The sequence below is a fragment of the Tenrec ecaudatus genome, chromosome 4, assembly GCF_050624435.1.
Source record: "Tenrec ecaudatus isolate mTenEca1 chromosome 4, mTenEca1.hap1, whole genome shotgun sequence".
NCBI classification, from domain to species: domain Eukaryota; kingdom Metazoa; phylum Chordata; class Mammalia; order Afrosoricida; family Tenrecidae; genus Tenrec; species Tenrec ecaudatus.
In genome coordinates this window covers 135,780,337-135,808,261 of record NC_134533.1, presented here as the reverse complement: position 1 = coordinate 135,808,261, position 27,925 = coordinate 135,780,337, and the positions used below count along the sequence as shown (strand labels likewise).

At 40.4% G+C, this 27,925-nt stretch overlaps 1 protein-coding gene across 1 annotated transcript in view; it reads right to left on the bottom strand.

Annotated features, from left to right (window-relative positions):
• The window catches only part of SLC9A9 (solute carrier family 9 member A9), an 826,675-nt gene that overhangs the window by 746,272 nt on the left and 52,478 nt on the right, over positions 1 to 27,925 (bottom strand). The window contains exons 3-4 of the mRNA XM_075546794.1: positions 23,183 to 23,260; positions 21,415 to 21,491 (exon numbers count right to left, since the gene is read on the bottom strand). Coding sequence (XP_075402909.1) covers positions 21,415 to 21,491; positions 23,183 to 23,260 — 155 coding nt within the window. The remainder of the gene's footprint in view (positions 1 to 21,414; positions 21,492 to 23,182; positions 23,261 to 27,925) is intronic.

The window sequence follows — 27,925 nt, the reverse complement described above, 5'->3', positions numbered from 1 at the left end:
TCTTTTTCTACAGGTTTTTCTTATAAGAAATCCATTTTTTCAAATGTTTTCATTGGAAATAGCCAAGCTAAAGTGTAATAAATCAGTTGACGGAAGGGGCTGGGGGTTGGGTAGGGGGAATCAGCAGTTTCTGGAAAGTATCACCCGGGCTGCCACGAGTGCATACTGGTTGGCTTACATGCTCTATCTATGTACTGTTCTCTAGATTACTTAAACGTGGATCTTCAAACTTCGGTGAACAGAGCTCTGCTACTAACACTGGAGTCTTCCAGTGGCATGAACTCACACTTTCAAACTCCTCAACAGGGTCAGTGGACTTTCATTAATGTTTAGATCTTGCTTGATAATGGCTTTTGAGGAGATTTCTTATTCCAGTTGACTCAATGAGCAATTGTTGAAATAAGATGTGTAAATAAAAAGGTTTTTAAAAATGGAAAGATATAGATAACAAACAAATATATCACTGTTGTTATATAGAACATCTATTTAGCTCTGTCTTTATGTTGAGTCTTAACTGGGGAGGGGAATTGAGTGGTATGGGAGATCCTAAGTATGAAAAGCATTTAAAGAAACCCTGGAATTAAAAGAAATCAATAACACTTACAGTTTTGAGGAATACTAAAGATGTTTGGAGAAAATAACTTAACTTACCTAAACCTCAGTTTCCTTATCCATAAATCAGCAATGCCGTCTTTGTCAATCTCACAGTGTTGGCATGAAATGCAAAAAGTAACCCACGGGAAGCACCATGCAGAGAAAATACCACACGTATCCCCTTTTGCTGACATCAGAGTCTCTGCTTCAGAAACAGTTTGGTCACTTTGAAGGAGAGTCCTTTTCCTGAAGCCCGAGGCCTCCTCAATCAACCATGCTTTCCACGTCCTCTCCACTCGGAAGGATAACATAGACCTTTCCCACACCCTTCATTTCTCTCTGCTGGGATAAGGCTATGGTTACATCTAGGCCTGTGCACTACAGTGGGTAACTTGTTGGATAATCCGGTTATTGATTTTTGTGGAGGTCTTACATCTGTAACCTAGAATAGATATTTATATATATTTTGAGGGGGGTGCTGCAAATGAAAATCAACACCTTGACAATTATGTAAGGTTTTTTCTAATATGGTAGAAACCACTGGTTTGCCTGAATACAGGAAAGCCCAGTGATGGAGGTCAACGTATACAGAATAATAGCGAAAACACCGGGTGACCGAAGCAAGCTTTGAAATTGACCAAGTCAGAGCCAGTTAGTAACAGGGAATAATTTTCCATTTACTATTTGGAGGGAAAACAATATTGGCATATTATAGGAATATTATGATCATCACCATTGAGACAGTGATCCTTGGAAATGTGATTATTGAATCATAATCAATTAGAGACTAAATTTAACACATGGTTACTTTCAAAGAAAGCTTTTCTGTAATCATGACTTGATCAATGGCATAGTTTGGATACTTAAAGAAGCAATCCCCTCAGCAGGGTAAATATCCATTCTGGGAAACAGAAGACCAAAGGTCAAACCAAAGGAGCCCTGGTGGTGTGAGGGCTACAAATTGGGCTGCAATCCTCATGGTCAGCAGTTCAAAACCACCAGCAGCTTTGCAGGAGACAGACTCTGCTTTCTACTCCTATAAACAGTTCCAGTCTCAGAAACGCACAGGGAGTCACTGCGAGTCAGCACTGTCTAGATGGCAGTGAGTTCTGGCTAAACAACAACACAAGCCCTCCGGACCAGTGTCTGACTCTCGTGGTCCTACAGAGGGTCTCCTAGGAGCAGACAGCCTTATCCCTTCCACAAGGAGTGATGGTAGACTGTGGTTAGCAGGCCAACACTTACTTGACAGCGCCACGCGGGCCCCTGAAACAAAGCTAACAATGACAGAACACACAAGCAAGCGCACGGCAACTTGCCGCCAGACAGTCAAGGTCGGCTCACGCGGACCCTATAGGGCAGGTGCACTGCCACTGTGGATTTCTGAGACTGTAACCCTTTCTGGGAGTAGAAAGCCTCATCTCCAGCCAGCGGGTGGGGTTTGTCTACACCACCAGGGCTAGTAAGTAAGAGAGGATTGCCAACCTAAGATATATGCTACCGTATATACTCGTGTATAAGCCCAGTACTCAGGTATTGGAGTTCCACTTATACACGGGTCAGTGGGACCCCGGTGAGGTGTAACATCTCACGGGTGATTGCCGTTGTTCCTCTGCTGTTCATTCAAAGGCCTGCTGACCCTGTAGGGCTTTGAATGTTTGTTTACTCACATCTAACCAATCAGAGCCGTCCTATGACGTGGACAGCTCCAATTCACAGAAGCACCCATAGTGATTCACTTACGTCGGCAGCTGAACTGGTAAGGATGTGTCTGTGGCTGCGCTCCGTCTCTCCCCTCTGGTCTCTGTGTTAATTCACATCCTGCATTTCCCACCCTTGGCTTATACTGGAGTCAATCAGTTTTTCTGATTTCCCAGGTAATAATTAGGTACCTCGGCTTATACTCGGGTCGGATTATATTCTAGTACATGCAGTAAGTGGCCTGGGAAGCTGGGCGCTGGGGCAAATGACTCGGGTTAAATGGCTCAGGTTCCACAGGCAAAGCTTCCCATTAGCCACACAGATCTCAGTTTTAGTGCTATTTCATGCCCTAGGACACAACTGCAGATACAACACTGTGCTCAGCCACTGTCAGACTGATAAACCAAAGAGCTACCCTGAAACAAGATGAGTAGATTGTGAGTGTCTATAAACTTAAAAGAGTAAGAGTCCCAGGTTTAAACCAGGATACAAAACCTCCAATTTCCATGTACCAACTATAAAATGCCATAAGAATGCTATTTGTTATCGAGGAAAGGTTATGTGTCAAAGATATGTGCTATCAGCATTCTTTTTCAAGAATACAACTCTTCTAATATAAACATTTTCAATGATAAGAAGATTCTATTCTACAAATAAAATTATCTACAAAAATAATTTACTAAACACTTTAACATCTTAAAGAGAAAAAAACAAGAATTTGTTTTAAGAATGAAAATGGGAAATAATTTTATAATAGAAATAAATGTGTGTTCCTATGAAGAGACAAATGTTTAAATGGAGCTAATGGAGGGGAGCGGGCTGGAAGGTGAATTTGCTAAATGAATTATACAATGCTCCACAGGCAAAAAGCAAGCACTCAATAAATATAAGCAATTGTCATCATTATAAGCATTGTATCACATATGCCACAGAAATCATTTGGAAGGGGGACCAAATGAAATGGTGTTCATAGAAAGATGAAGGACTGATTGATATACTATACAATACATTGGAAGAGGGGTTCTAATGGAAATTCAGTTGAAATCAGGTCAAATTCATAGAGATGTTCAACCACTTTGACATTTTGTAGGAAGGATAAGCAGGATCAAGATATGTAAACAGGGGGCATATGTGTCAGAACCATATGTCCTATAACCCAGGAGCAATGACCTTCAAGATTATACTTGCCCGTGGAGGTGAAAGGAATGATGTCATCATTCATATTCATGATACTGTTGATAATGTACCCCATCTATTGGAAATCTTTTTTTTTTTTACAAACTCTCTAATATAGTGGGAATTAGTAAGTAATGGGAAATTGAGCAATAAAGCCGCTCAGAGCTGTAGTTAAGATTGACTTCCATTCATTTTATTGGGGCTATTTCATTTTAACGACATCAGGGTGTAATTGCTAAATCAGGTACAGCACCTCCCACACTGGCAGTGTTAAAACCCTTAGACCGGAACAGTGAGCATTTCTCACCATGATGCTCTGTGAGCCGGACAGCATTCTGACTATTAGCTCCACATACTACACGCAGATTCGACCCAGACACTGCTCAGCCACAGACGACCATGTAAATCATGTGAATGTGAATTATAAAATTAATTGATTTGGTTGCGTTTCAATGAAGCTCGGGTAATGTGGATTATATTCAAGTTAAAATTGTCTCCATTCCATTTTTACTAAATCCTAAGTATGGTATTCAATCTGTCTGGCAAGGTTGGGAGAGCGGCATGGCAAATTTTAGTATGCCACTGAATCCCCTGGGACTCATGTTAATAAGATTAGGATTCAGGAGGTCTGGGGTCAAGTTCTGCATCTCTCACTAACTCCATGTGCTGCTGAAGCTGCTGTCCCAAGGGCACATTTGGGTTGGAGGCATGCCATTGGCACATATGGATGCTGCAGTTATGAAAACCAAATACAGATGGTCAGTTTACGGTCAGGCATACAATCAGTACATGCACCGAAACAGCTAGCTCTTTTTGTCACTTTTGTTATTACCAGTAACTCGTTTATCAACAAAAGTGTGTGCATTTCTCAAATCTTTTATGAGTTCATTTATTCACTTGATCCAAGTGTTGACTTGTACTGAAACAAGCTCATGATTAAAAAGTTAAGTCTAGTTGAGAACATAAGACAAGGATGGAAGCCTGAAGTGTACTATGTTTAACAGACAAATATAAGTGAGTTTACTAAAAAAAACTAGAAAATTGCTATTTGATGGTGACAGCCTGATCAAGAGCCAGCCAGACCCATTCACATTACCTGCTTGCCCTATCTTAGCTCCTGCTTTGGCATAGAAATCTGCACAAGCTGTTGTGTAGTTCCCCCTGGTAGATTGGTGCAGAGTGGGTCACAGCAGTTTTACTATGTAGTCATTCTCTTGTGTAATGTGACTGTGTTACACCACCCATCGTGACTTTATTTCCCTATGCTATGAATTCCAGCTGCTCTTGAGATAAGCTGATCGATACCATGCATGAAAATACCATTGCATGATTTCTGGGCCCGAGCCTCAACAGAGCTTGCATTTTCGCTCCCACCCTCTTGGGATGTTGCCGTGAGAGCACAGCATGAAGAAGCCAGGTCTACCCCTGGGAGATGTGAGGGGCTATGTGACCATGCAGTCAACAGCCAGAATCAAGTACCAGTCATGCGTGTGACCATCCGAGAGCTCCAACACCCTTTCAAGCTACCATATGAAAATGGTTCACCTGAGAGCTATCTAATGAGACCCATGGAAGAACGACCTGGTTAGCACAAGCTACAGTTTGTAAACTCACAAAATGGCTGTTGTCTGAAACCACTATGTTTTGAGGGTGGTTTGTTCCACAGCAACAGAGGACTGATATATTTCCCTTCTTTTATTTAACATTCACTCTGAAAAGAGTTGAGTGTGTGTGTGTGTGTGTGTGTGTGTGTGTGTGTGTGTGTTTTCATGCACTCGAGCTCATAAAAGCCGAGTCATGGTATTGTAGCTATTCTATCAGATTTTAGGCAAACTGGGAAAAATGCTTTACTTTTTGTTTAAGATGCTATAGAATGAAGTTGAACTGGGGCATTCCAAGGCTTGAGTATTTCATTTAAAATTAGTTTCACCTTTGTGTGAGGGGATGTCCAATTGTCTACAGATGGGCTTTGGGCCTCCACTCCATGCCACCCCCCCTCCCCACATTCACATTGAGTATGATTGTACTCTGAGTCGTAGATGCCAGAGACCTGATCTTATTGACGCCTCATGATGGCACAGGCTGGTGTGCTTCTGCCATGTGGGCTTTGTTGCTTCTCAGCTAGATGGTTGCTTGTTTATCTTCAAGCCTTTAAGATACCAGACACTATCTTTGGATAGCCAGGCACCATCAGCTTTCTTCACCACATTTAATTATGCGCCCATTTGTCTTCAGCGATCATGTCAAGAAGGTGAGCATCACAGAATGTTGATTAGAACAAAGTGTTCTTGCATTGAGGGAGTACTTGAGTCGAGGCCCAATGTCCACCTGCAAGCTTAATTCTTAACATATAGATATAAGTACATAAATATATTCCCCTCTCATTATATATAAACTTCTTTACATGTGCACATGGCTGTATTTAGGCATCCCCTCACAGAAAGGTCACAAGGAAGAGATGAGCCAGTCAGAGGGCAGTATAGCACTGATGAAACATACAACTTTCCTCTAGTTCTTTAATGCTTCCTTCCCCCTACTTTCATGACCTCAATTCTACCTTACAAAGCAGATTAGCCCAGACATGTACACTGCTACAGAAAAGAGCCTGAAACACTGGGAATCCAGGATAGACAAACCCCTCAGGGCCAACAATGTGAGGAGAGATACCAGGAGGATTAGGAGAGGGTTGGGGGAGAAAGGGGAACCAATCACAAGGTTTGACTTATAGCCCCCTGCCAGGGGGTATTAATAACAGAAAAGTGGGGGAAGGGCAACAGAGTACAATGTAAGATAAGAAAGTAATAAACAATAACTTATCAAGGGTTCATGAGGGAGAGTGGGCAGGGGAGAGAGGGGGGAAATGAGGAGCTGCTATCAAGGGCTCAAATAGAAAGAAAGTGAAGATGGCAGCATGCGTACAAATGTGCTTGACACAATGGATGAATGTATGGATTGTGATAAAGAGATGGAAGAGCCCCCAATAAAAGTATTTAATAAAATAAATCAAATTAATGTCACACTTATAATCCTCACAGGATTTTTAATAATGTGACTTCTCAATTAAATTCTTTTCAGAATAAAGCACTTTTCAATCAATTGTATACACTTTTCTTTTATAATGAACATTTCTCTTTTTTTTTTCACAGCAAAGAGTGCATGTATTTTTCCTTTCACTTAACTTCCTGTGTTTCCTTTCCTAATTTGGAGTTAGGTTTCATTTACTTTTCTTTTTCCTTCCCTCAGAACTTGGTTCTTCTTCTCTGTTCTGTCCTCTTTACTCCTGGTTTCTTCCAAGCTGTGATAGAAGAACTAGATTGATGAATGACACATAGATTCTTAGTACTTTCGTGACTTTGCCTCCAAACTACATCTCTGATGTTTGCCATGGTGACCTCTATTCTTCCTTTTGTTTCTTTGTCTCATCAACTTAACTCTCTCTTCTCTGCTGCCAGAAGTACAGCCCTTGCATGCTGTGATATGGATATGAGAAACCATACTGCTAAGCAGCTCAGACTGTACTTAACAGATTAGACTTTGGGGTTTGTTTGTTTCTTTCATATTTGGCTGTGTCAGGGCAGCAATGTATTTATTTATTTCTTTGACGCTGCCAACAGCTATGACTGTGCCAGCTCAGAACCCCGAGAGTAAATAGATGCCCAGAGGAGGCATGAGGCATTCTAGTCTGATGCAAAATAGCTTCCTGAAAGCAGAGTCACAGAAGCAGCAGCAGACACAGATAAAAAGGATGGTTCAGAGGGAGGGGAACAGAGAGGAGAGAAAAATATATACAAAAGCAGATGCAGCCAGATGGGGGTAAAGAAGAGGACAATATAGGGGTTTTGTGATTGTTACAAATGACCAGAACTTTTAATCAATTCATTCTAGTTCAACCTTTTAGTGAGAATTTGCATTTCCACCCTAGATATACTGAATCAGAACCTATATTTAGACAAGATCCCCAGACATATCTGCAGATATGAGAATCACTTAGGGATCCTTAAGAATCACCTGGTGAATCTTGATAAAATGTAGATTTTGTTTAAGTGCATCTGGGATGGAAATACAAATTCTCAGTAGAGAATTGGATGGACATGAAATGGTCAAAATCCCTGTAACTAATCCAAGAATACTGGAAACTACACTGTCGGCGCTTCCCCTCTCTGGTGCTGCCTGGCAGCCTAGGTTGTTCTGATTAAAACAGCCACAGAAAGAAGCAATAGAAGCAACTGACTTTCCCAGAATGGAAGGGAGAGCTATAATTCAGAGGAGATTTATAAATCTATTAAATGCCCATTCTGTTTGTCATTCTTGTTGAAATATGATTAATACACTGTGGCACTGTGGGGTAGGCATTGAGCTGCTAACCATAAAATTGGTGGTTCAAACCCACCACCTGCTCCTATAGATGTAGGCTGTCTGCTCCTATAGAGATGTAGTCCTATAGTCTCAGAAACCCTATATAGGGCCTCTATGAGTCAGAAAAACTCAATGGAAATGGATTTTAGGTTATATATAAATCATAAATCTTAATAATTGATGAATACTTGGAAATACATCCTAAGCCAAGAGCCCAAATATGACCAATAATGTATGTCTTCTTTGCTCCATTCCATCCCATTCTTATCTGTCTCCTCCAGAAAAAAATAACCCTTCTCCTGAATCCTGTTCTTTATTTCTCTTACTTACTAAACAAAAGCATGTATGCTTCCATGCTTATATGCATGTGTGCCCAAGCAATAGAGATGAATTTTGGTTGTTTGTGAATATTATATAAACAATGTCATAGCACATGTAATATTTTGGGGTTTAATTTACTGATCCATCATTTTATTTCTAATATTCATCCAGTTGTCTTAGGTGATTTTATTTGATTTTCACTGATGTATAACATCAAATTATGTGAACCGATGCTTTGAATATGGTTAAATGAGGGCAAGTCAAAACATATTGCTACAAAATAACAAAAAATCTTTATTAAACAAAATATCAAAATGTGAACCTACTGTTTCTTGATCTATCTTTTTTGAAAGCTAGGTTTTGTGTCAACTTGGTTAGACTAGGATTCTCAGTCCTTTGACAATTAAGGTTTTGTAATCGCCTATGATGTAATCACCTCCATAATAGGACTGACTGTGAACAGCCAGTAGATTGTAGGAAGATTAGGGTGGATTGGATTGTAACTCGCTTACTGCGATCACAACCCTCATATCATTGAAAAGAAGTGGGTAGTTTGTTAATTTTTACACTGATACAGCTATTACTATATAGACTAATAGCTCTGTGCGCAAACATCATTGTGGTTCTCGGCTGACTTCCACAAATGTAAGTAACTGTCATGGACTCTTCACAACTACATCTTAGATGGAGAGAAAAAGCAAGAAAGAAATGTGAAGAGATGTATGCACACCTATGTTTATTGCAGCAATTTCTGTATTAGCAAAAATATGGAAACGGTGAAAAAACCCTGACTGCAGTGGAATAGATAAACAAACTCTGGTGTATTCATAAATGGAATATTATGCATCCTTAAAAACAACAATGAGCATGTCACAAACCTTAAGACATGGACAAAATTCTCTTTCTTGGCAAAGTTAATCAATCTCATAAACATATATACTTTATGACACCATTATTGTAAAGGGGATAAAAAGAGAAATAAAATGGATTTCATGTCATAGGACAAGACTTAAAGACTATTATGAGGTCAGGGTCAAGAGTGGTGAAAGAGGAAGAGAGGAAAGAGGTCAGAAACTAAGGAGCGACTGAGAGTGGAAAAATCAACCAAAGGAGGTGGGGCCCCACAGCTGGGAGGATGGGCTGCAGGCCTCTGGCCGTTAACTGGATGACATGGGCTGTGCACTGCAGAGACGAGATTTTGCTGTCTAGGTGGTATAGTTCACAGACCAAAGGTTGAGTTAAAATAAGGAGCAATGGGCAGAGACAGAGAGACCAAGGTCACAGCCTTAGAAACCCTACAGACTCCTTACCCACCGGACTTGGTCTGAGTGGTTGTAAAAGGAGGAAAAGTAAGACTGAAACGGAGTTGTATTCTTCAGTGACCTATAAGCTGGTTTCAAACCAAACAAAACAGAGACGTCTATAAACATATACATACAATGGGCATCACTGGTTTAGCTCTGCTAGAGAACCCAGTATAAGACATCTTCTACACAAGACTGTACACTTCTGAAGGTGGTGTTCCCGTCTCTTCACCCTTCTTGGAAATTATTGCTCTCTCTGGTTTACACCATGTCAACGTGGCAGCTTTGACATCTTCAAGGAACTCACCTTGTGTTCCTTTAGCATGTCCTTTGGATTTTGAGAAGGTAAAGAAACCTAAAGGGCCAAGACCAGAGCTGCAGGCTATGGTAAGGCAACATTTTCCAACAAAATTCTCGTAAGATACCTCTTGCTACTCTTGAAGAATGGCGCAACTTCCCTGTCTTTCCCATAAAACGTCTTCATACTAAGCCCCCGTGATCATCATGTGCATCTGATTGGGTCCCAAAAAAACAGCTGCTACAACCTTCTGCCTTGGATTGCACTGGGCTAGCGGTTTCCCTCATAAGCTCCTATGTTAATTGGATTTTTAAAAAGGCATTCCAGTGTGATTAAGGCAATCATTTTTCTGAGAATATTTGCCTGCAGCCATCCATTTGTGTAAAGTTTTGCTTGGAATAAACTAGTAACAATTATTTTATTCTTATCCTTGTACATGTATGTTTCCATGTATATACATGTGTACACTGATCCCTAAGGAAATACTAATACAGTCATGAGGTATATAAAGGTACACAAAGTATTTAGAATATATTTATAAATTTAAAAATTATGTGCTTGAAGATATATTAATGGTTTCAAAAAGTCCATGGAAAAATAGTATGAAAATATAATGGAATTTTTCCACACATTTTTGAAGCCCCTTCATGTATATTACAGTATGCTTACATTAATGAAAAATGGGTCAATAATAGACAAGACACTTGTGAGGAAAAAAATATTTTCTACCTCTTATTCTATAGCACTCAGAGATTTATTATGAAGCTATAGCAGCCAAAGCAATTTATTATTGGTGTAGACATGGATTAAAAATCAATCAAATGAAACTCAGAGTCCAGACACAGAAATCACAATTCATGGTAGAAAGGCATTTCAGATTCTGCTGCAATGGGATAGTCATAAATATAGTTAGAAAATTGATTATCTGTATGAAAAAGAAATCAATCCAACTTGATGCATACTGGACATGATACACAGAAATCAGTTCTAGAAAATGGACTTTATGGAAAAGGCAAAACATTAACATCCTTTATAAAGAATTATCCTCTGATCACACGGTTGGAAAAGATATATTAAATAATATTGAAAATTATCACTCATAAAAAGATATATACATTTGGCTACATAAAATTAAGAACTATTTATTAAAGCAAATTAAATTTGAAGTCATAAGTAAAGTGACAGAATAAACCACAAGCTAGGAGAAAATATTTATAACATACATAAGTGGAAATGGATTTTATGAGTGGAAAATATAAAGAATTCAGTCAAATTCATACAAATATGACAAAACAACTCAATAGCAAGATGACCAAAATGCTTAAGCAACTGTAATAGAAAAATATAATCAACCTCATTAATTATCTACATCCATGTTTTTGTAACTGAATTACCAAGACTCCTATTTCAACCATGTAAAATAGATTCACATAATCTCCCCAACTACTTCCAGCTGAAGAAATAGGAGCCCCAGAGGAACTGTTAGGTATGCATTGGCTGCTAACCTCACGATCAGGCTTAACCGTTAAGCCTCTCCCCAGGGGAAAGATGCAGCAGTATGCTCTTGTAAAGATTTATAATCTCGGAAACCCTATGTGTTATTCTGGGTAGACTAGAGAACAAATCCACAGAAACTCATATGTAGATGAGAGAGTTTTATATAAAGGATAAATGTACATTAAGAAAGCATCACAACCCAGTGCTGCCCAAGCCCATAAGTCCAACTAATACCCCATATGTCTGGCACCAAGCTACAATCTCACAAAACACGCACTATGACGACGACTGTAGGAGGAAAGCCGAATCAGTGAGCATGTAAGCATCTCAATGCTGGCAGGGATCTCCACACAGTTGCTCCAGCACTGAGGGCTGCATCAGGGTAGGACCATGTGACTTCGCCTCAGGGATGTCCTGCAGGAAGTGACTGTTTCCAGCTGAAGCAGGGAACTGGCTAAGGCAGCTGTACCCTGGTCCAACCATCAGAAAGCAAGAGACCTGAGAACTAGAAAGGCCAGATTCACTGGGCCATTTAGCTCTCTGCCCTTCAATTAATCCCACATGTGTTTATCAGCCAGGTTGGCACAATAAACCTTAACTATCTCACCCTATATTCATAATAGCAGAGGGTTGGATTTTTACCTCTTCTTTGCAGATTTTTCATAATTCCATAATGAAAAATATGAATCTGAAGTTATTTAGGACTTGGTTTGTTTTACAGGTATAACTATTAATTGCAAAGCACTGCAGGCAATGTAAAGATTAATGTGTTCTAGCATCAAACTTGCTTTGCTATATACTATAGATCACTTACTATGAAATTTTGGGCAAGTCCAAACCTTAACATCTTCACTTGTACTTATATTAGACATTTTTCCCTTCCAGATAAGATACATAGGCTGACAGTGAGCATAATAGAGGTGGTCACTATGATACATTAATGTGGCACATATGGAGCAATATATAGGTCCAAAGATAAAGGAACAAATCCTAAAGATTGAGGGAAAGACTAAGAGAAATAACTCAAGTACGTATACGAGGTTACTTTTTAAAGAGATAATAGGGTCCCTGTGTGACACAGAGGTTTTCTGCCAGCCCAAAACCCTGATGATGTAATGGGTTAAGCATTGACCGGGCTGCTAACTGCAAAGTCAGCAGTTCTACACCACCAGAAGCTCCTCGGAAAAAGATGAGGCTCTCTGTTCCCGTGAAGATCTCCAAGCTCAGAAATCCAGAGGGGCAGTACGACTCTGACTATAGGGCCACTGTCCCTCGGGAATGACTCGCTGGCAGTGGGTTTTGTGTGTGTTCTAGTGGCATCAGAGACGAAAGGACTGGAGGTCGATCTGTTTCCATAAACATTTCCAGGCAAGAGAATCCCAGGGAGCTCTCTCTGTTTTGCAACACGCGGGACAGCCATGAGTTGCCATCAATGGGAAGGCAACACGTTTGGTTTTAGTGGTAAAATGAGGGCAGGAGTAGAAAAGGGCTTGGATTCTTCAAGAATCACCCGTCTTAAGCAGTCTCTCACTTAATTCCATGAGGAGCATTGTTAAAGTTTCCCAAATAATATAAAAGGTGGTTTACACGTAATTTATGAAATGATATTTAGTTGATAAAGCTAAAGAACTCTTTCAATTGAATGGACAATAGATTCATAAACATATTTGCCTCACCACCCCCTTTTCAGAAAAAAAATTTACTTATCACCTTCCCTGCAATTAAAAACCATGGCTCATAATGCATGACAAAATTAGGACTCTGTCTGTGTAGCCTCCCTGGATTGCTCGAGCAGCCCCTCAGGGGGTGCATATTACCCGCTTTGTCACACTGGAATGGACACAGGGATCTCAGTTCCTATAAAGCAATTGAATCCCCACTAAAACCAACTTGTTGTTTGATCATATACAGCATTTACCAATAGCAGACTATATTTATCTGTGAAACTAAACTGTTCTTAATGACATATAATCCCAACAGGCCTTAACTTTAATTCACAGCCCACAGTTGGTCTCAATGGTCTTCAGATTCTCTCGCACTTCCGTCCTGAGTTTAGTGGACATCCATCAGCTGACTCTTCAGCATTTCTTTTCCTGCATTCCTTCACTATCTTCAGTGAAACCTACTTCCCAACCTGGAAACTTGCATACGTTTCCTCACATACCTCTGGACTGATGCGTGTGATGACATGAAAAAAACCTCATCCTTCTCTGTCCCATCGACGACTCCTTAGGCACTTGTCTCTTCTATGAAGTCGTCCTCAAAGACACCCTTCTAACCAGTTGTTCTGAATCCTCCTGTCCCTCCCTCTGAGAGTGAATATGTCTGCATAAACCAAAGCATCCTTTCCCCTTAGTCAATACTGTGAGTTCCTTTTCTGTAACTTTCCCAAATCAAGACCCCCCCTCCCCCAACCCAAGGCCTATTAGAACTCCCACTGTCCCAAGAAGACACAGGAATCCTGTTAGTGAATATGCATTGCTTCACACCTTGTTCCAGTGTCAATCATCAATAAAGAGACATTAAGAATCTGACTCTGGAGCTTAACTACGCAGTTACTAAGCCCAGCGCTATGTTCTTACCACTGTGTTATTCTTTGTTAAACCACAGTTGTCTCGTCTGTTAAATGATCCCAATAATAGTATCTACTTAATAGGATTGTTTTAAGGATTAAATGAGATAATCTGTATAAGATACTTTTTACTAAACATTTGTTGCTATTATTCTTATTACAAACAAATTTTCAAAAAAGGAAAACAACATCCCAACTGGCCAATTGCTAAGCTTTAAGTATATCTCATGTAATGGGTTACTATGCTATGAAAGTGTTAATTTAGTCTGAATTTAACTATAGGACTTGCCTTCAGAAGGTCTGAAATTTTTAGCATAACAATAAAACATTGCTTCTCATCTTTCACCTCCTACGAGCTAAATCCTATGAATCCTACAATGGCAATCCCACTTGACCTCTTCTAGCTATTAAAAACTGTTGACCCTCCCTATTCTTGTTCCTCTGATTTCAACACCTGCCTGATGCTTTCCTTCCCCTTTCCTGGGCCCAAGACTTCCTAGTCCCTTGGGAGCCCCACTTCACTTTCTGTAAGCAGGGCTATACTCTGGGTCCTTTCTTTCTCACTCCGCACTCCTCCTTCATTGGCTAATCCCATTCTATTCCAGGATTTTATTCAGTCAATGGTTTCTTATCCATCTTACTGCCACTGCCTGACTCCAGAACTCCATCATCCCCAAACTGGTCTATCATGATTGCTTTTAAGTGCATAGTCACCTTTCCCTCACCTTAACACTTATCCTTCACACTGCCACCAGAATAACCTTCTAAAATATTAATTTGACTTTGTAATCCTCAAGCTAAAACTTTTTACTGATTTCCCTTGCTTTCTCTATTCCAATTTTACTTCAAAACACTATCCTAGATAAATTCTTGATTGTCCTCTAAAGTCAATTAAAAGATATTCTTGCTCTTTTTATCTCCAACCCAACCCATTGCCATCAAGTTCATTATGACTCATACCTTACAGCAGTGGTTCTCAACCTTCCTAATGCTGTGACCCTTTAATACAGTTCCTCATGTTATGGTGACCCCCCCAAAATTAAAATCTATCAGCTGACTCTTTTTTGTTGCTATTTCATAAGTGTAATTTTATTACTGTTATGAATCAAAATGTAAATATCTGATATGCAGGGTGCATTTGCATTGTTATAAATTGAACATAATTAAATCATAGTGATTAATCACAAAATAATATGTAATTATATATTGTGAAATATTTCTTTCTAATTACAAATAAATGAAATGTTGTCTTGAAGCATGGGGTAGCAGGGGTAATAGTCTTAATATAACAATGGTAAACTACATTACTACCTTTTGCGACAGTATGCGTAAAAAGCCAACATCAGTGCAAAGGCTGAGATAGCTTCTTTCTCACCAGATCAGAAATCCTCGGGGCAGTCTTTACAAGAGCACAACGAAGATCATCTTCCACAACAAGTCTACTTTTGTATTTAGACTTGATAACCAACAAGCTGGCAAACCCTGTTTCACAAAGGTATATTGTTGGAAATGGAAGAAGAAGGTGCAACCCAGTCTCCGACAGAACAAAATATGGCTGCAAATGCTTGATCCAGAATTTTGTAACTGCCATTGCAAAGAAATCAGTTCTCACTGCATTGCTGCTAATAAGTTCAATGAACTCCTCTTGTGCTGTCTCGGGAACATCTTCAACTTGAATGGGCTTCTGGCAAGTGAAATGGGGTGCCAGGTAGATTTGGAAAGTACAATGAAATGTTGTCTGCAAGCATGTGCAAGTGCTCTTTCACAGAAATGATCATTGTAATCCTTTTGTCTGGTTCAGAGTCATGTACCTCAATGAAAGTAGATAAGGGAGGCAAAATGTCGACTTTTTTCATCCAAATTTTTTGCCAAAGCTGAAGTATCATTTGGAATGATCGAATCTTTTCAGACAAATTGAGGCATGTTGCATTTGGTCCTTGCAGCGACCAATTTAACTCATTCAAGATGGCAAAGATGTCAACCAAGTAAGCTATTTTCTGCAGTTCACCTTTACTGCTGAAAAGTGCTTTGAACTGTGGTCTTGCTTTCTGATTAAAAACATTTTGAGTTCATCACGAAGCTCAAAAACATGTTTTAAAATTTTTCCTCTTGACCACCATCTCACTGCAGTGTGAAATAGCAGAGCACATTCAGCTCATTGTACAGTTGCGAAAACCGTCGACTGCTTAAAGTGCTCTCCTTTACAAAATTGATAGAACTTAAGACACTTTTCATTACTTCATGTAATTCTTGTGGCAGCAACTTGGTTGCTAATATTTGACAATGAATCATAGAGTGAATTCTGATGACTTTTGGTGACTCATTCAGTACCAAACATTGAAATCCAGCTCGACACCCTAGCAGAGCTGGAGCACCATGTGTGCAGACACCACAAACCTTTTCCCAAGAGATCTTAGGCTCGTTCAGAAATGAACAAACAGTGTCAAATACATCACATGCAGGAGTTGTCATTTCAAGAGGTTTGCAAAAAAGAAACTCATCTTTAAAGTTGCGATCATTAACATACCTCACGTAAACCAGTAACTGTGAACAGTTTGCAACATCTGTAGATTCGTCAAGCTGCATGCTAAATATTGGTAATGGAGCAGATTTAATTTCCTGGATTACCTGATCAAAAATATCAGCAGACATGTCATCTATTCTTCTGTGTCATTAGAAAAGGAAATTGCACTCAATTTTGTAACAAATTCATCTCTGATCAGAACTCAAACAATGTCTTTGGCTGCTGGAAACAGTAAATCCTCAGCAATGATGTGAGGTTTCATAGCTCTGGCGATTCTGAGTGCCACCAAATATGAAGCTTCAATGTCTGCTAACTTTTCCTGGTGGTACTTGCCACCAGTGTCAAGTCTGGCTTTCTTGAGTCCATCCATTTTGCTTCTAAAATAGCTGGTATCCTTCCCAGCAAAGCTTGGATGCTTGCTATCAAAATGGTATTTTAGTTTGTTCGACTTCATAGATTTGACTGATAGAACTTCACAATAAATAACACATTGTGGTTTCTCAATTGCTGCTGTAATTACTGAGTTAAAATCATACTGTAAGTAATCCTCACTGTATTTTTCTTTTCTTAATGTTCTTCTCTACATGATCCATTGTTATGGGATGGTTTGCTAATGAAAATAATATATAACCCTAGCTTTAATAATACAAAAGATGATACATGGCATAGTTCAGTCAATACAATTCATTAAAGTTTCCTATGATTTACCATTATTTATATTCAGCTGCGGTTAATGTGAATACCTGTTGCTATGACACAGGGACAGTATTCACATTAACCACAGCTGAATATAAAAAGACAGATCAGCATCCAGATTAGGTTTCCATGGTACAGATATAAATATATATTTTCAGTAGTTGATTTTACAATACATGATTTTACATTTACCCAGTAATTACAATTCATAAAGTGTTGTTTTACCTCCAGTACTGCTGCTTTCAACACAGTAGCTTCTTTCAACACAGCAGCTGCTCTCTACACAGTAGCTGTTCTCTACACATGTGTGACTGGTCTGCATAAGTACATTGTGGTGTAAACCCTGTCACATCCACCTGTATTTGTATGGGACGTATGTGATGGGGTTGGTTGATGATGTCATCATGCCGGGTACTTGTATGTGGGTGTATCTGCATGTTGGAGACCCTCCTGGAGACAGATAGAGGAACAGTGTCTCAGTTCCTAAGACAATCAGAAATATGTGTTCTCCAATCATCTTACGCAACCCCTGGGAAACGGTCGTTCACACCTTAAAGGGATTGCGACCCACAGATTGAGAACTGCTGCCTTACAGGGTAGAATAAAATTGCTTCTTAGATTTCAGAGGCGGTAAATCTTTAGTCATCTTTCCTGTGCAAAGTGGCTGGTGAGTTTGAACCACTGACCTTGTGTGGTTAGCAGCCATTGTTAACAATGGGTTAACACCAGGACTTCTTGTTGTAAATCTAGTAAATAAAAGTCACTAGATTTCCTGAACTGAAAGTTTATATTATAACAAGTCAGTTATATACAACACACAAACATACACATACACTATAATTAGATTAAATTGAGATAGATATCATTGGAGATTTGCTTACAGAATACTAAAATGTTGAAGAAAGCCCTTGGATTTGTCACCATTGTAAAAGTATATAATGAACACACTTCCAAAACCAAAATCACACCATTGAGTCAACGCCGACTCATAGCAACCCTACAAGTAAGTTTCCAAGACTGTAATTCTTTATGGGTATAGAAAGCTCCCTAGGCATGGTGGCTGGTTTGGGGCTGTTGGCATTGAGAACCACTACACCATCTGTGCTCTAAAGCACACAATTAGGTGTACTTAAGTTGTACAGAGGAAGGAGAATATGAATATATATATAACTAAAAGATCATTTTGTTGGGGGCTCTTATAGCTCATAACAATCCATACTTTGACAGCATAGTATATGACTTCACAATTTGGAGCCATTAGCATATTCAGATTCCCCCTTTTACAGAACTTTTAAGCACATCTTTTTTGTGAGTTTGTGAACACTTATTGTGAGCTCACAAGTGTCAAAGTCTCTGTCAATGTATAGGAACTGACTGAAAATTAAGTACTAAATTCCTAAATTTGAGGGAGTACAGGTGAGACCTGCTGAATCTGGAGCCAAAGACCTGTTTTCTGTTCTGAGACTAATCCTACTTTTCATGCCTGGAGGAGCTGGCACCAACTTATTAGCCCTTCAAGATGTCACTTTGCTCTTCTGCAGCATAAGGGGCACCTCGGAAGTTGAATACTTAGTTGTGGCAGATCCTCAGAACAGAAACCCTCTTTTCAGAACATGCTTTGAAAAGGACCAAGAGCTGGGCCTGTAGGTATGTACAGCCACTATGGAAATTGATTTGGCGATATCTAAAACACATGGAAACTGAGCTACCATATGACCCAACAATCCCCGTACAGAGCATATACCCCAGAGCGGCAAGAAACAAACTGCGATCAGACAACTATGCTCCAAGGTTCATCTCAGCACAGTTCACAATTGCAAGGACTTGGAAACAAACCAAATTTGCATCAACAGATGAATGGATTAAATGGATTAAAAAACTGTGGTACAGATATACAATGGAGTGCTATGCATCTCTAAAAATCAGTGAAGAACACATGAAGCCCACTGCTGCATAAGAACTGGAGAAAATTATGCTAAACTAAGTCAAGACAAGCACAAGAGGACAAGTACAACATGAGTCCCCTGAGGTATGCGTAAAAATGTAAAAGGGGGATAGGGAAAAAGCTACTGTGTACAAACATTCCTGGGTGCGGTCCAGGAAGTATGGCAGGGCTGCACCAAATCCAGGGATACATGTGGTAGCCAACTAAAGCAGAGGGGGAAACAAAAAGAATAAAAAGAGATGGGTAGCAAGGGAACAGGACACTAACCCACCCAAGGGGAGGGTATTGTTTATATCTCCACAGATAAAGAGGGACCAGACTTCAACCCAGTGTCCCAAGATGTGAGCGCAACATGCCGGCATAAAGCAAGGAACCAGGAGAGAGGTCGGAGGGGACAGCCCCACTCCCCACAGTATTCACTTCAGAGGACAGCACTGAATCTGCAGCTCAGGGAGAGGGACATGTCTGATCAGAGCACATGGGAGCAAATGAAGGGGGAGGAAGAGAGAGTGGAGCCAGTTAAGGTGCAGTGTATCAACGATGAAACATACAACTTTCCTCTAGTTCTTAAATGCTTCCTCCCCCCGCCCCTTTCCACCCCACTCGCCAACACTATCATGATCCCAATTCTACTAGACCAGAGGATGTACACTGGTACAGATAGGAACTAGAAACACAAGGAATCCAAGACAGATGATCCCTTCACGACCAGTGCTGTGAGTGGCTATACAGGGAGGGTGGAGGGAAGGTGGGGTAGAAAAGGGGAACCAATTACAAGGATCTACATATAACCTCCTCCTTGGGGGATGGACAACAGAAAAGTGGGTGAAGGGAGACATCGGACAATGTAAGATATGACAAAATAACAATAATTTATAAATTAATAAGGGTTCATGAGGGAAGGGGTAATGGGGAGGCAGGGGAAACAAAATGAGGAACTGATATCAAGGGTTCAAGTATAAAGCAAATGTTTTGAGAATGATGATGGCAATAAATGTACAAATGTGCTTGACACAGTGGATGGATGCATGGATTGTGATAAGAGTTGTAAGAACCCCCAATAAAATGGTTTAAAAAATTTAAAAAAGACTGCCCAGTCCTGCACCATTCTCACAATTGTTAGGTTTGAGCCCATTGTTGCAGCCACTGAGTCAATCCATATTGCCAGTGGCCTTCCTCTTTTTTCTCTGCCCCTTTACTTCGCCAAGCATGCTGTACTCCTTCATAGGCCCCTGGCCTTTTATCTCCTTACCCAGAATCTGGACTAACAAACGTATGCAACACAACAAAGAAGAGAAGGACCAAGAGCCCTGTGTCTCAGGGCACAGTTTCAACGTCTCTTGGGTGTTCAGATTTGAGATGGTTGTCCAATGTGCGTCCCTGGCTAGCCTCTACCTTCCGGGACTGAAGCCACGGTCTCTCATTGCCCTAGTCAAAGTGCACATTTTCATCATATGGGTGTATACATTAGATGTACATTAGATATTCATATGTATCCTGGGATGATCAAGGTTTTGGTCAACAAAAATCCTCCTCCATTAAAAAGTACAAATAAAGTTACCTCCTGATTCCTTTCAGTGGCACAGTAAGTATGTCATAGTAGAAGGACTGGATGATTGAATAGTGTGTATGTGAGTGGGTGTGTGTATGTGTGTGTGTGCTAGCTTCAGTATCATGTGATAGGGTTACAGCAGCTGTATACAGTAAAAGTAAGGGTAGGGTTGGCTGAGTCAGACAATTTAGACAGCTACACAGTCATTGTTATAACAGCTGGGCAATTTTGTTGTGACAGACCTTTAATATATGAGGTATGGCTGTGAATCAATTGGATCAACTTCTTCGTCTTGTTCCACATTTTGTTTATGATGAGCTGCAAACCACAGTCTGTACAGTCAGACTTGGGGATCAGCAGGATAACCAATAAAATATAATGAGAGGTGACCTTTCCATTCTACAATGTAGCATCTACTCATTAAACAGTTCTGATGATACTCGGAGGTTTATATTTCCAACCACGGTCTTGCATGCTCTCCTTTAGAACGGAAACCCCTGGCATACATTTCATTGTACTCTCACCCAATACAGCAAAGCATATGGGAAACAACTGTAGTGTGCTCAGCTGCACTGTTCAAGCAAACGAAGAAGAAAAGAACAGCGTGCTTCATGTAACTCAAGCCGCGTTAGCCAGGTTTCCTCAATCAGAAGCCCCAAACTCAGAAAACCCGGCCTTCTTCCCAGTTTGAATTGAAACCTTGTGTTTGTCAGCAAACACGGAAGCCTAGGAATGGAGTCTGAAAGATGAATAAAGATGTGATGGAAGGAAATAAAAATAGATAATTCAGTCAGCATGAATCTAGAAGTGTAACAGCCCTTCCCCACATGATCAGTGATCCCACTGTCACTGAGACTTGAGCTCCAAATGTCACTTACCCAATGACAATACAGGAGATAGCAGTTCCCAAGAAGGCATATGTTAAAATAGATCCTAGGTTTTGAAAAAAATGTTTCTGGGGAAGAAAGAAAAAAAATGTTACAGTATATCAGCATATTTCTCAGTGTAACAGGAAATAAAAATTAATGAATGCTTTATCACAACCCCTTCCTTCCTTCGTGGCTTTGGCAAATGTTGGTTTGGAAACCTAGCTCCTGGCCTCCATGTGCATATCGAGCTTTCATTGGCTTACAGTGCACGAGGCAAAGGTCACTAGCAGAGCAGAGACAGTGAAACGGGAAGTGGATAGTGAAACGGTAGGGATGGGAGGGATGAGGGTCAGGCCTGGCTGAATTGGACAACAAGGGAAGGGCCTGGGCAGTAAATTCCAGGAGGGGCAATCAGTGAAGGGACCTGATTTTCAAGAAGTCCTGCCTCAATGAAAGCTCTGATATACCACACTGAACAATTTAAGTTGTCTTTTTACATTTATTAGATCTCTGATTTGTGTGTTCCCTGAAAAGTGATGGGCAGGTGGTCTTTACAACAATTGACTCCGTTTTAATGAATCAGACACCAAAGGACACTTGGTATTGGGGCTGAGGAGTGAAGAGGGTTGACCTCAATGAAACCAGGCTTCTAAAAAAACAAAACAAGACAAAAAAAACAAAACAGGCTTCTGATTCTTTCCAAACGCTGGCTTGGGGAAACCCCTTTCCAGCATTTGAAGGAGGAGCTGAGTAGCCAGGACTGACAGCAAGAGGGAGCCTGGAGCACTTAAGAAATGAAGGTCTGCAGTGAGACAGCTGCCTGCAAGCTGGAAAAGGCTGGCTCTCAAGGTGGAGACCTCCAGGAACCCCCTAGTTGGGAGGTGAGCAGAAGAAGGAACAGCATCTCCTCTGACTCTGCCCCTCACAAACCAGACAGGCCAGAGGCTCGCTCTGCAGCACAGAGGAGGGACGGCAGTATTTAAACTGACTATGATGTGCACCTTCAGATTGAGCCCAAGTTACCAGGCAAATAAACGAAAGCTGCAACCCTCTACTTTGTTTCTGTGTAGAAGGAGGTTTGAGGATATGAGGAAAACATTCTTGGATTTTTACCGAGGTGAATAAGGCCACCTTGCCTCGACAAGTAACATCTTTACCTAGGATCATATAGAACGGTATTGATCCAAAGACACGTCCTGGGAGCTCTATGTCATTGAATTCTTTTTCTAGTAGCCTCATTAAAGTAAGGGGAATAAACATAAACAGGTTAAATGAATTTTAGTGTGTTTTATTTGACAAAACATACCAAATGGTCATTTCAACATGAAATCAAGAGAAAACACAATTGAGATATCATCGCATTAAAAAAAAATAATCAAGGCAAATTCACAGTCGCGGCTACCCTATAAGACAGAGTAGAACTGCCCCTGTGAGTCTGAGAGACTATAACTCTTTATGGAAGTAGAGAGCCTCATCTTTCTCCTGAGGCTCATGGTTTGAATTGCTGACCTTGTAGTTAGCAACCCAACAAAAAACCACCATTTCTCTAAAATCCAATGTATATTTAACCCTGAAAGTACATCTTGATTCAGACAAGCCACATTTCAAAGCGTAATATTTCATATGTAGTGGAACAGAATCAGATTTTAATTAGTACCACATAATTCAAGATGACAGTCTTACAAAATAGGGTGAATTCATAAAGTAACTGTTTCTTAATTAGCAATGGGAAATTTATCCAAGTAAGAATAAAAGAAATTTGTCATTATATACTTACTTTCTTTAAGCTATATCCTGCATGAAATATAATCGGTGGAAGTAAAACATTGAAGAATATTTCTGGATCAAATGTCATCTGTCAGAAAATACAAAGATGCAGTTAGTTAGAAAGATTCTCTTTCAGGTGATTTTTAAAAACACATTTTAAAAGACAGTTATAAAATCCATAGAATTTTATGTTTATATGGTTTCCTAACAACAACAAAAACCCTCACTGCCACCGAGTGAATTCTGATTCCTAGCAACCCTAAAGGAGAGGGTAGAAATGTCCCTGTGGGTTTCTGAGGATGTAATTCTTTACAGAAGTGCAAAGCCGTACCTTTCTTCCATGAAGCAGGTGGTGATTTTGAACTGCTAACCTTGAAGTTAGCAGCCTACCACATAGCCAGTATGAAAGATGTATGAAATACATTAGCATACTATCAAATTGACAGAAATGAAAATAGAAAATATTCATTTAGAAAATGATAAATGTAATATAAGTATATAGTAATATTTTAAATGTAACTCTATACTGCCATTCTATACCTAATAAAAATAAGATTTCAATGAAACCTCTGAAAAAAATGACTCTCTTATTTTGATTAAGAGTTCACTCCTAATATTTTAAACATTCTCATTTTTTTCTGTCCAATTGACATAGCAATTTTCAATTATTTTGGTTTCTGACCAGGCTATATTTAAAGTTTTTCTACCAAAAAAAAAACACTTTTGGAAATTTAGTCTTGTTTATGTATGTCTTACATCATTCCAGAATCTAACATACTTTCCAGACCCATGGAAAAAACACATTTGAAAGTGAAAAATTGATTTTTCTATTATTTGTTTATAGGTTTTAACTTAAATGTCAAAAGAAACTGGTCCAGAAAACAATTATGACTTGGTGCGAAGTCTAATGAAATGAGCTATAGAAATACCTAAATCCAAGATGCACTAGTTGCTGGGTTACCTAAAAATAAAACCCCATTTAATCTTTAAAATCTTTCTAGACTTAACCCCTCCTCTTTTGACTTCTCTTTCCCTCTGTGTCACACACACACACACACACACACACACACACACACACACAGTTCGATTGGCAGCTCAATCCCACTCAGAAGTACTGCAAGAACAAAAGCCTGGTGGTCTGCTTCTGAACGGTCGCACGGCAGTGAGAGCTCGCTCTATGGGGCTCAGTTCCATTCTGCACTGATGAGATCAACTCGGTGACAACAAACCACTGCAGCCACGTTTTAGCACGAAGTCCTCATCACTACCACTACTCACTCCCATCACAGAACTGCCCCTGTGGACCGTAACATTAGAAGGGAGCAGAAAGCCTCATCTCTCGCCTGTGGAGCAGGTGGTGGTTTTGAACTACTGATCTTGCAGTTAGCAGCCCAAAATGTAATCACTCCATCTCCATTCCCAGTGCTCATTAAAATTTTTCAGATGGATAAATTTTATACTTAGAATTTCTCATTTCTTCTCCCTTTTAAGCTGAAATTCTTACTCAACAGTGAAGCTGGATCAGAAAACGTACTTCTCTTTCAAATTGCCCTTGATTTCCTTCCCTTGTAGCTCATATTTTATTATTTACTTTGCATGATCATTGGTTTGTTTTTCATGGTTTCCCCCATTAAAGAAGGACCTTATCAAGGACCACAATGATGATTACAACAGTTCTGCATTGCTCCATCCCTCCAAGTGTCTAGCCCACTGCTCAGTACATATTTGTTGAACTAAAAAACAAAGTAAAACCAAAGTCCAATTACACTTTAAGGTGTATTAGACAAAATGAAGGATGCTTACCCATGTCATCAGTAAGCATTATTTAAATAGAACCTAACAAAATCCACCCTGGGTTCTATTTTCCACTTTGAGACTAGGTGGACACTGTCACCTCATCATCTTCCTCCTTCCCCATACTGCTTACCAATTCTGCTAATCTAGCTTTTTAAAGAGGGTGGTGAGGAGGTAGAAACTACTCTGACTCTGCGTGGCTCCATCCCACACACCTAATCCTTGATGTTACTGTGTTTGTGGACCAGTGAAAGTTGAAGCTACCTCAGACTAGAGGGTGAGCTATGGCCACATCTCTACCTTGAAGCCCTCTGCTACTCTCTCAGCCTGGGGCCTGGACGGTCTTGCTTTATTGGCCTCTCTTGGCCCACTAGCTCCCCGCCATGCTAAATTTAAGTACCTTGACTTAAATCCACAAGAAAGAGACTGTACCTGCCATTGGTGAGTGTAGAGAGGGTTTCCCATTCTGGAGGTGCTGAGGCTCTGGCAAGGTTCCTAAAAGTCAGCTTATCACTCATGTACCCCCACTCCCACCCAGTAGTTAGCATGATTGCTGTACATACAGAAAGAGGGACAACCCATGGAATGACTTCTTTCTATCCCCACTCCATCAGGCCAGTGACCACACACACTGTGTGGTGATAACGGTTTCATGATTGTTACTCTGGTTTCTCCCAATAAAAGACACAGTTCTTCAGCAAAGAACGTGTCCTTATAAATTTTGGGGGGGTGTTTGTTTTTCTTCTCCCACATATTAGGTGGTTTATCATAAGACAGGGGCTTAACACCTTTATTGCTTATTAACTGGTTACAGATCATGCCTGGGCAGCCATCAGTGTAGAAGTATCCCTTGCCCTTTTGAGAATTGTTTGACTTCTCAAGAACCAGACTGAGCACCAAAGTACTGCCTACAACCAAATATCTGAGGCAGAGGGCACTGTGTCAGCAAGGAGACAGTAAGAGCTGCATTCCGACCAAGTGCCTCGTCTGTGCAGGCCCAACGTCAGGCATTTGCTGTGTGGCATTTCATTCAGTCCCCGCAGGGAAACAGAGAGGTAGGAATTTAGCCATTTCATTGGTTCAATTAGTACGTCATTCATCCCAGCCTACATGGTAGGTCCTGGGGATCAAATGGTGCATATAACCATGTGATAGAAGAGAAAATAAGGCTGGGAGAAGTTAAAACTTGTCAAAGTCAGGCTTCCTACTACTAACCAAGGAAGCTGGGATACAAATCTAGGTGTCAAAATTTCAAAGCCTGCCTGTTTCTTACACACTCTACCATCTTGAAATCCAGGTAGAATCCACTGTGTTAGGCAGGGTTCTCCATAGAAACAAAACAAGGACACATATAATTTTATATATATATATATATATATATATATATATACATACACAAACCCAGTAATATAACAGCGAATCAGTCCACACAGCAGTACAGAGGGTTCAGTTCAACTCACTTCCATGGAGCAGTTTATATACTGGAAGCCCTTCAACTCATGTGGGCTGCCAGGTCAAAGGTCAAGGAAGCAGACAGTGGAGTCCTCCATTGGACAAGGCAAGCAGAATCTGCCCACAGGCAGCAAACAGCAGGGTGGGTAACTAACAGTCAGTATCTGAGTTCAGCAGGCCCAGATGGTATGTCGCATGCAAGCAATTCAAGGAGACAGGAACCACCAGACTCAAGCTCAAATGATGTTTGCACCAGCAGCTTGGCAAAACAAGTCTCGAAGGAGCCTCAAGCTTTAGTCATCTATGGGTTGGCTTGGCCACAGATAGTGTAGCTCACAGGTTGAGGCAGAGAACTAGCTAAAACAGCAGCATACTCCAGCATGCTATGGTCACCAGAGAGCCAGAGAGGAAGGGAAGGCCTTAAAGAGCCATTTGTCTCTTTGCCCTCCAATCAAACTGCAACCTGATTAACCCCACATGCTCCTGTTGGCCAAGTTAGCACAATAAACCCAACTATCATGTCCACTTTCCATTCTGCCCATTGTAAGGTGCATGTTTATTAGCCTCAAAAGGCTTATTCCAGCCCACACTTTATTGCCCTTAAGGGACCTTTCATGATTAGAGTTGTAAATGAATCAGGCTGCTTGCCGTGACATTAAAAAGTTTAGATTTTTATCGTTTTCTCTACAAAAAAAGTAAGGTCTCATAATTAAGAGCTCATTGATGCACAAAACAGGCCTGGAGAACCCCTTTGTGCCTGAACCTGTGCTAGACACCAGAGGCAGAGTGGTGACCAAGACAAATTTCTTAACCACCGGAGCAACCCTGCTTCTTCTTAAAAAGACTAACTATAATGTGTTCAACTGTGGTCCCCAAATTCCTTTCCTACCTCAAACCTCAGAATTGACCTTCCCATAGAAGTAACGTTATTGAAGATGGTCTTAGTTAGGATGAGGTCATAATGGCATAGGGTGGGGTTTTAAACCAGCTAATCAGTGTCTTTATAAAGACAGAAGGATGTCAGGTGATCATGGAAACAGAGACTGATGTGGCGGACTCTGTGAGTTCCTGAGACTGCAGTTCTTCAGAAGAAAGTCCCATCTTTCTCCAGCAAGGTAGCTGGTGGCTTCAAACTGGTGATCTTGCAGTTTGCTGCCCAACTTGTAATCACTACACTACTTGGGCTCCCTATGTCAAGGTCAGTCATCACCATTCGAAGCGAGGAAGAGGCAAAGAAGGACTCTTCCCTAGAGCCATCACAAAGAGCATGACTCTGTAAACACCTTGATGTTAAACTGCTAGCCTCTAAAACACAGAGGATACATTTCTTTTGGTTCAGCTACCCAGTTTGTATATTCTTATACCAAAACTAACAGGGTCCAGTCATGTAGAATTCTCACCTTTCACAAAGGGACCCAGTGGGAGTTCCAGCCAATGCAAAACTTCAATGGAAGCTTGATGTTGCTATGATGCTAAACAAGTTTCCGTGGGGCTTCTGATCCAAGAT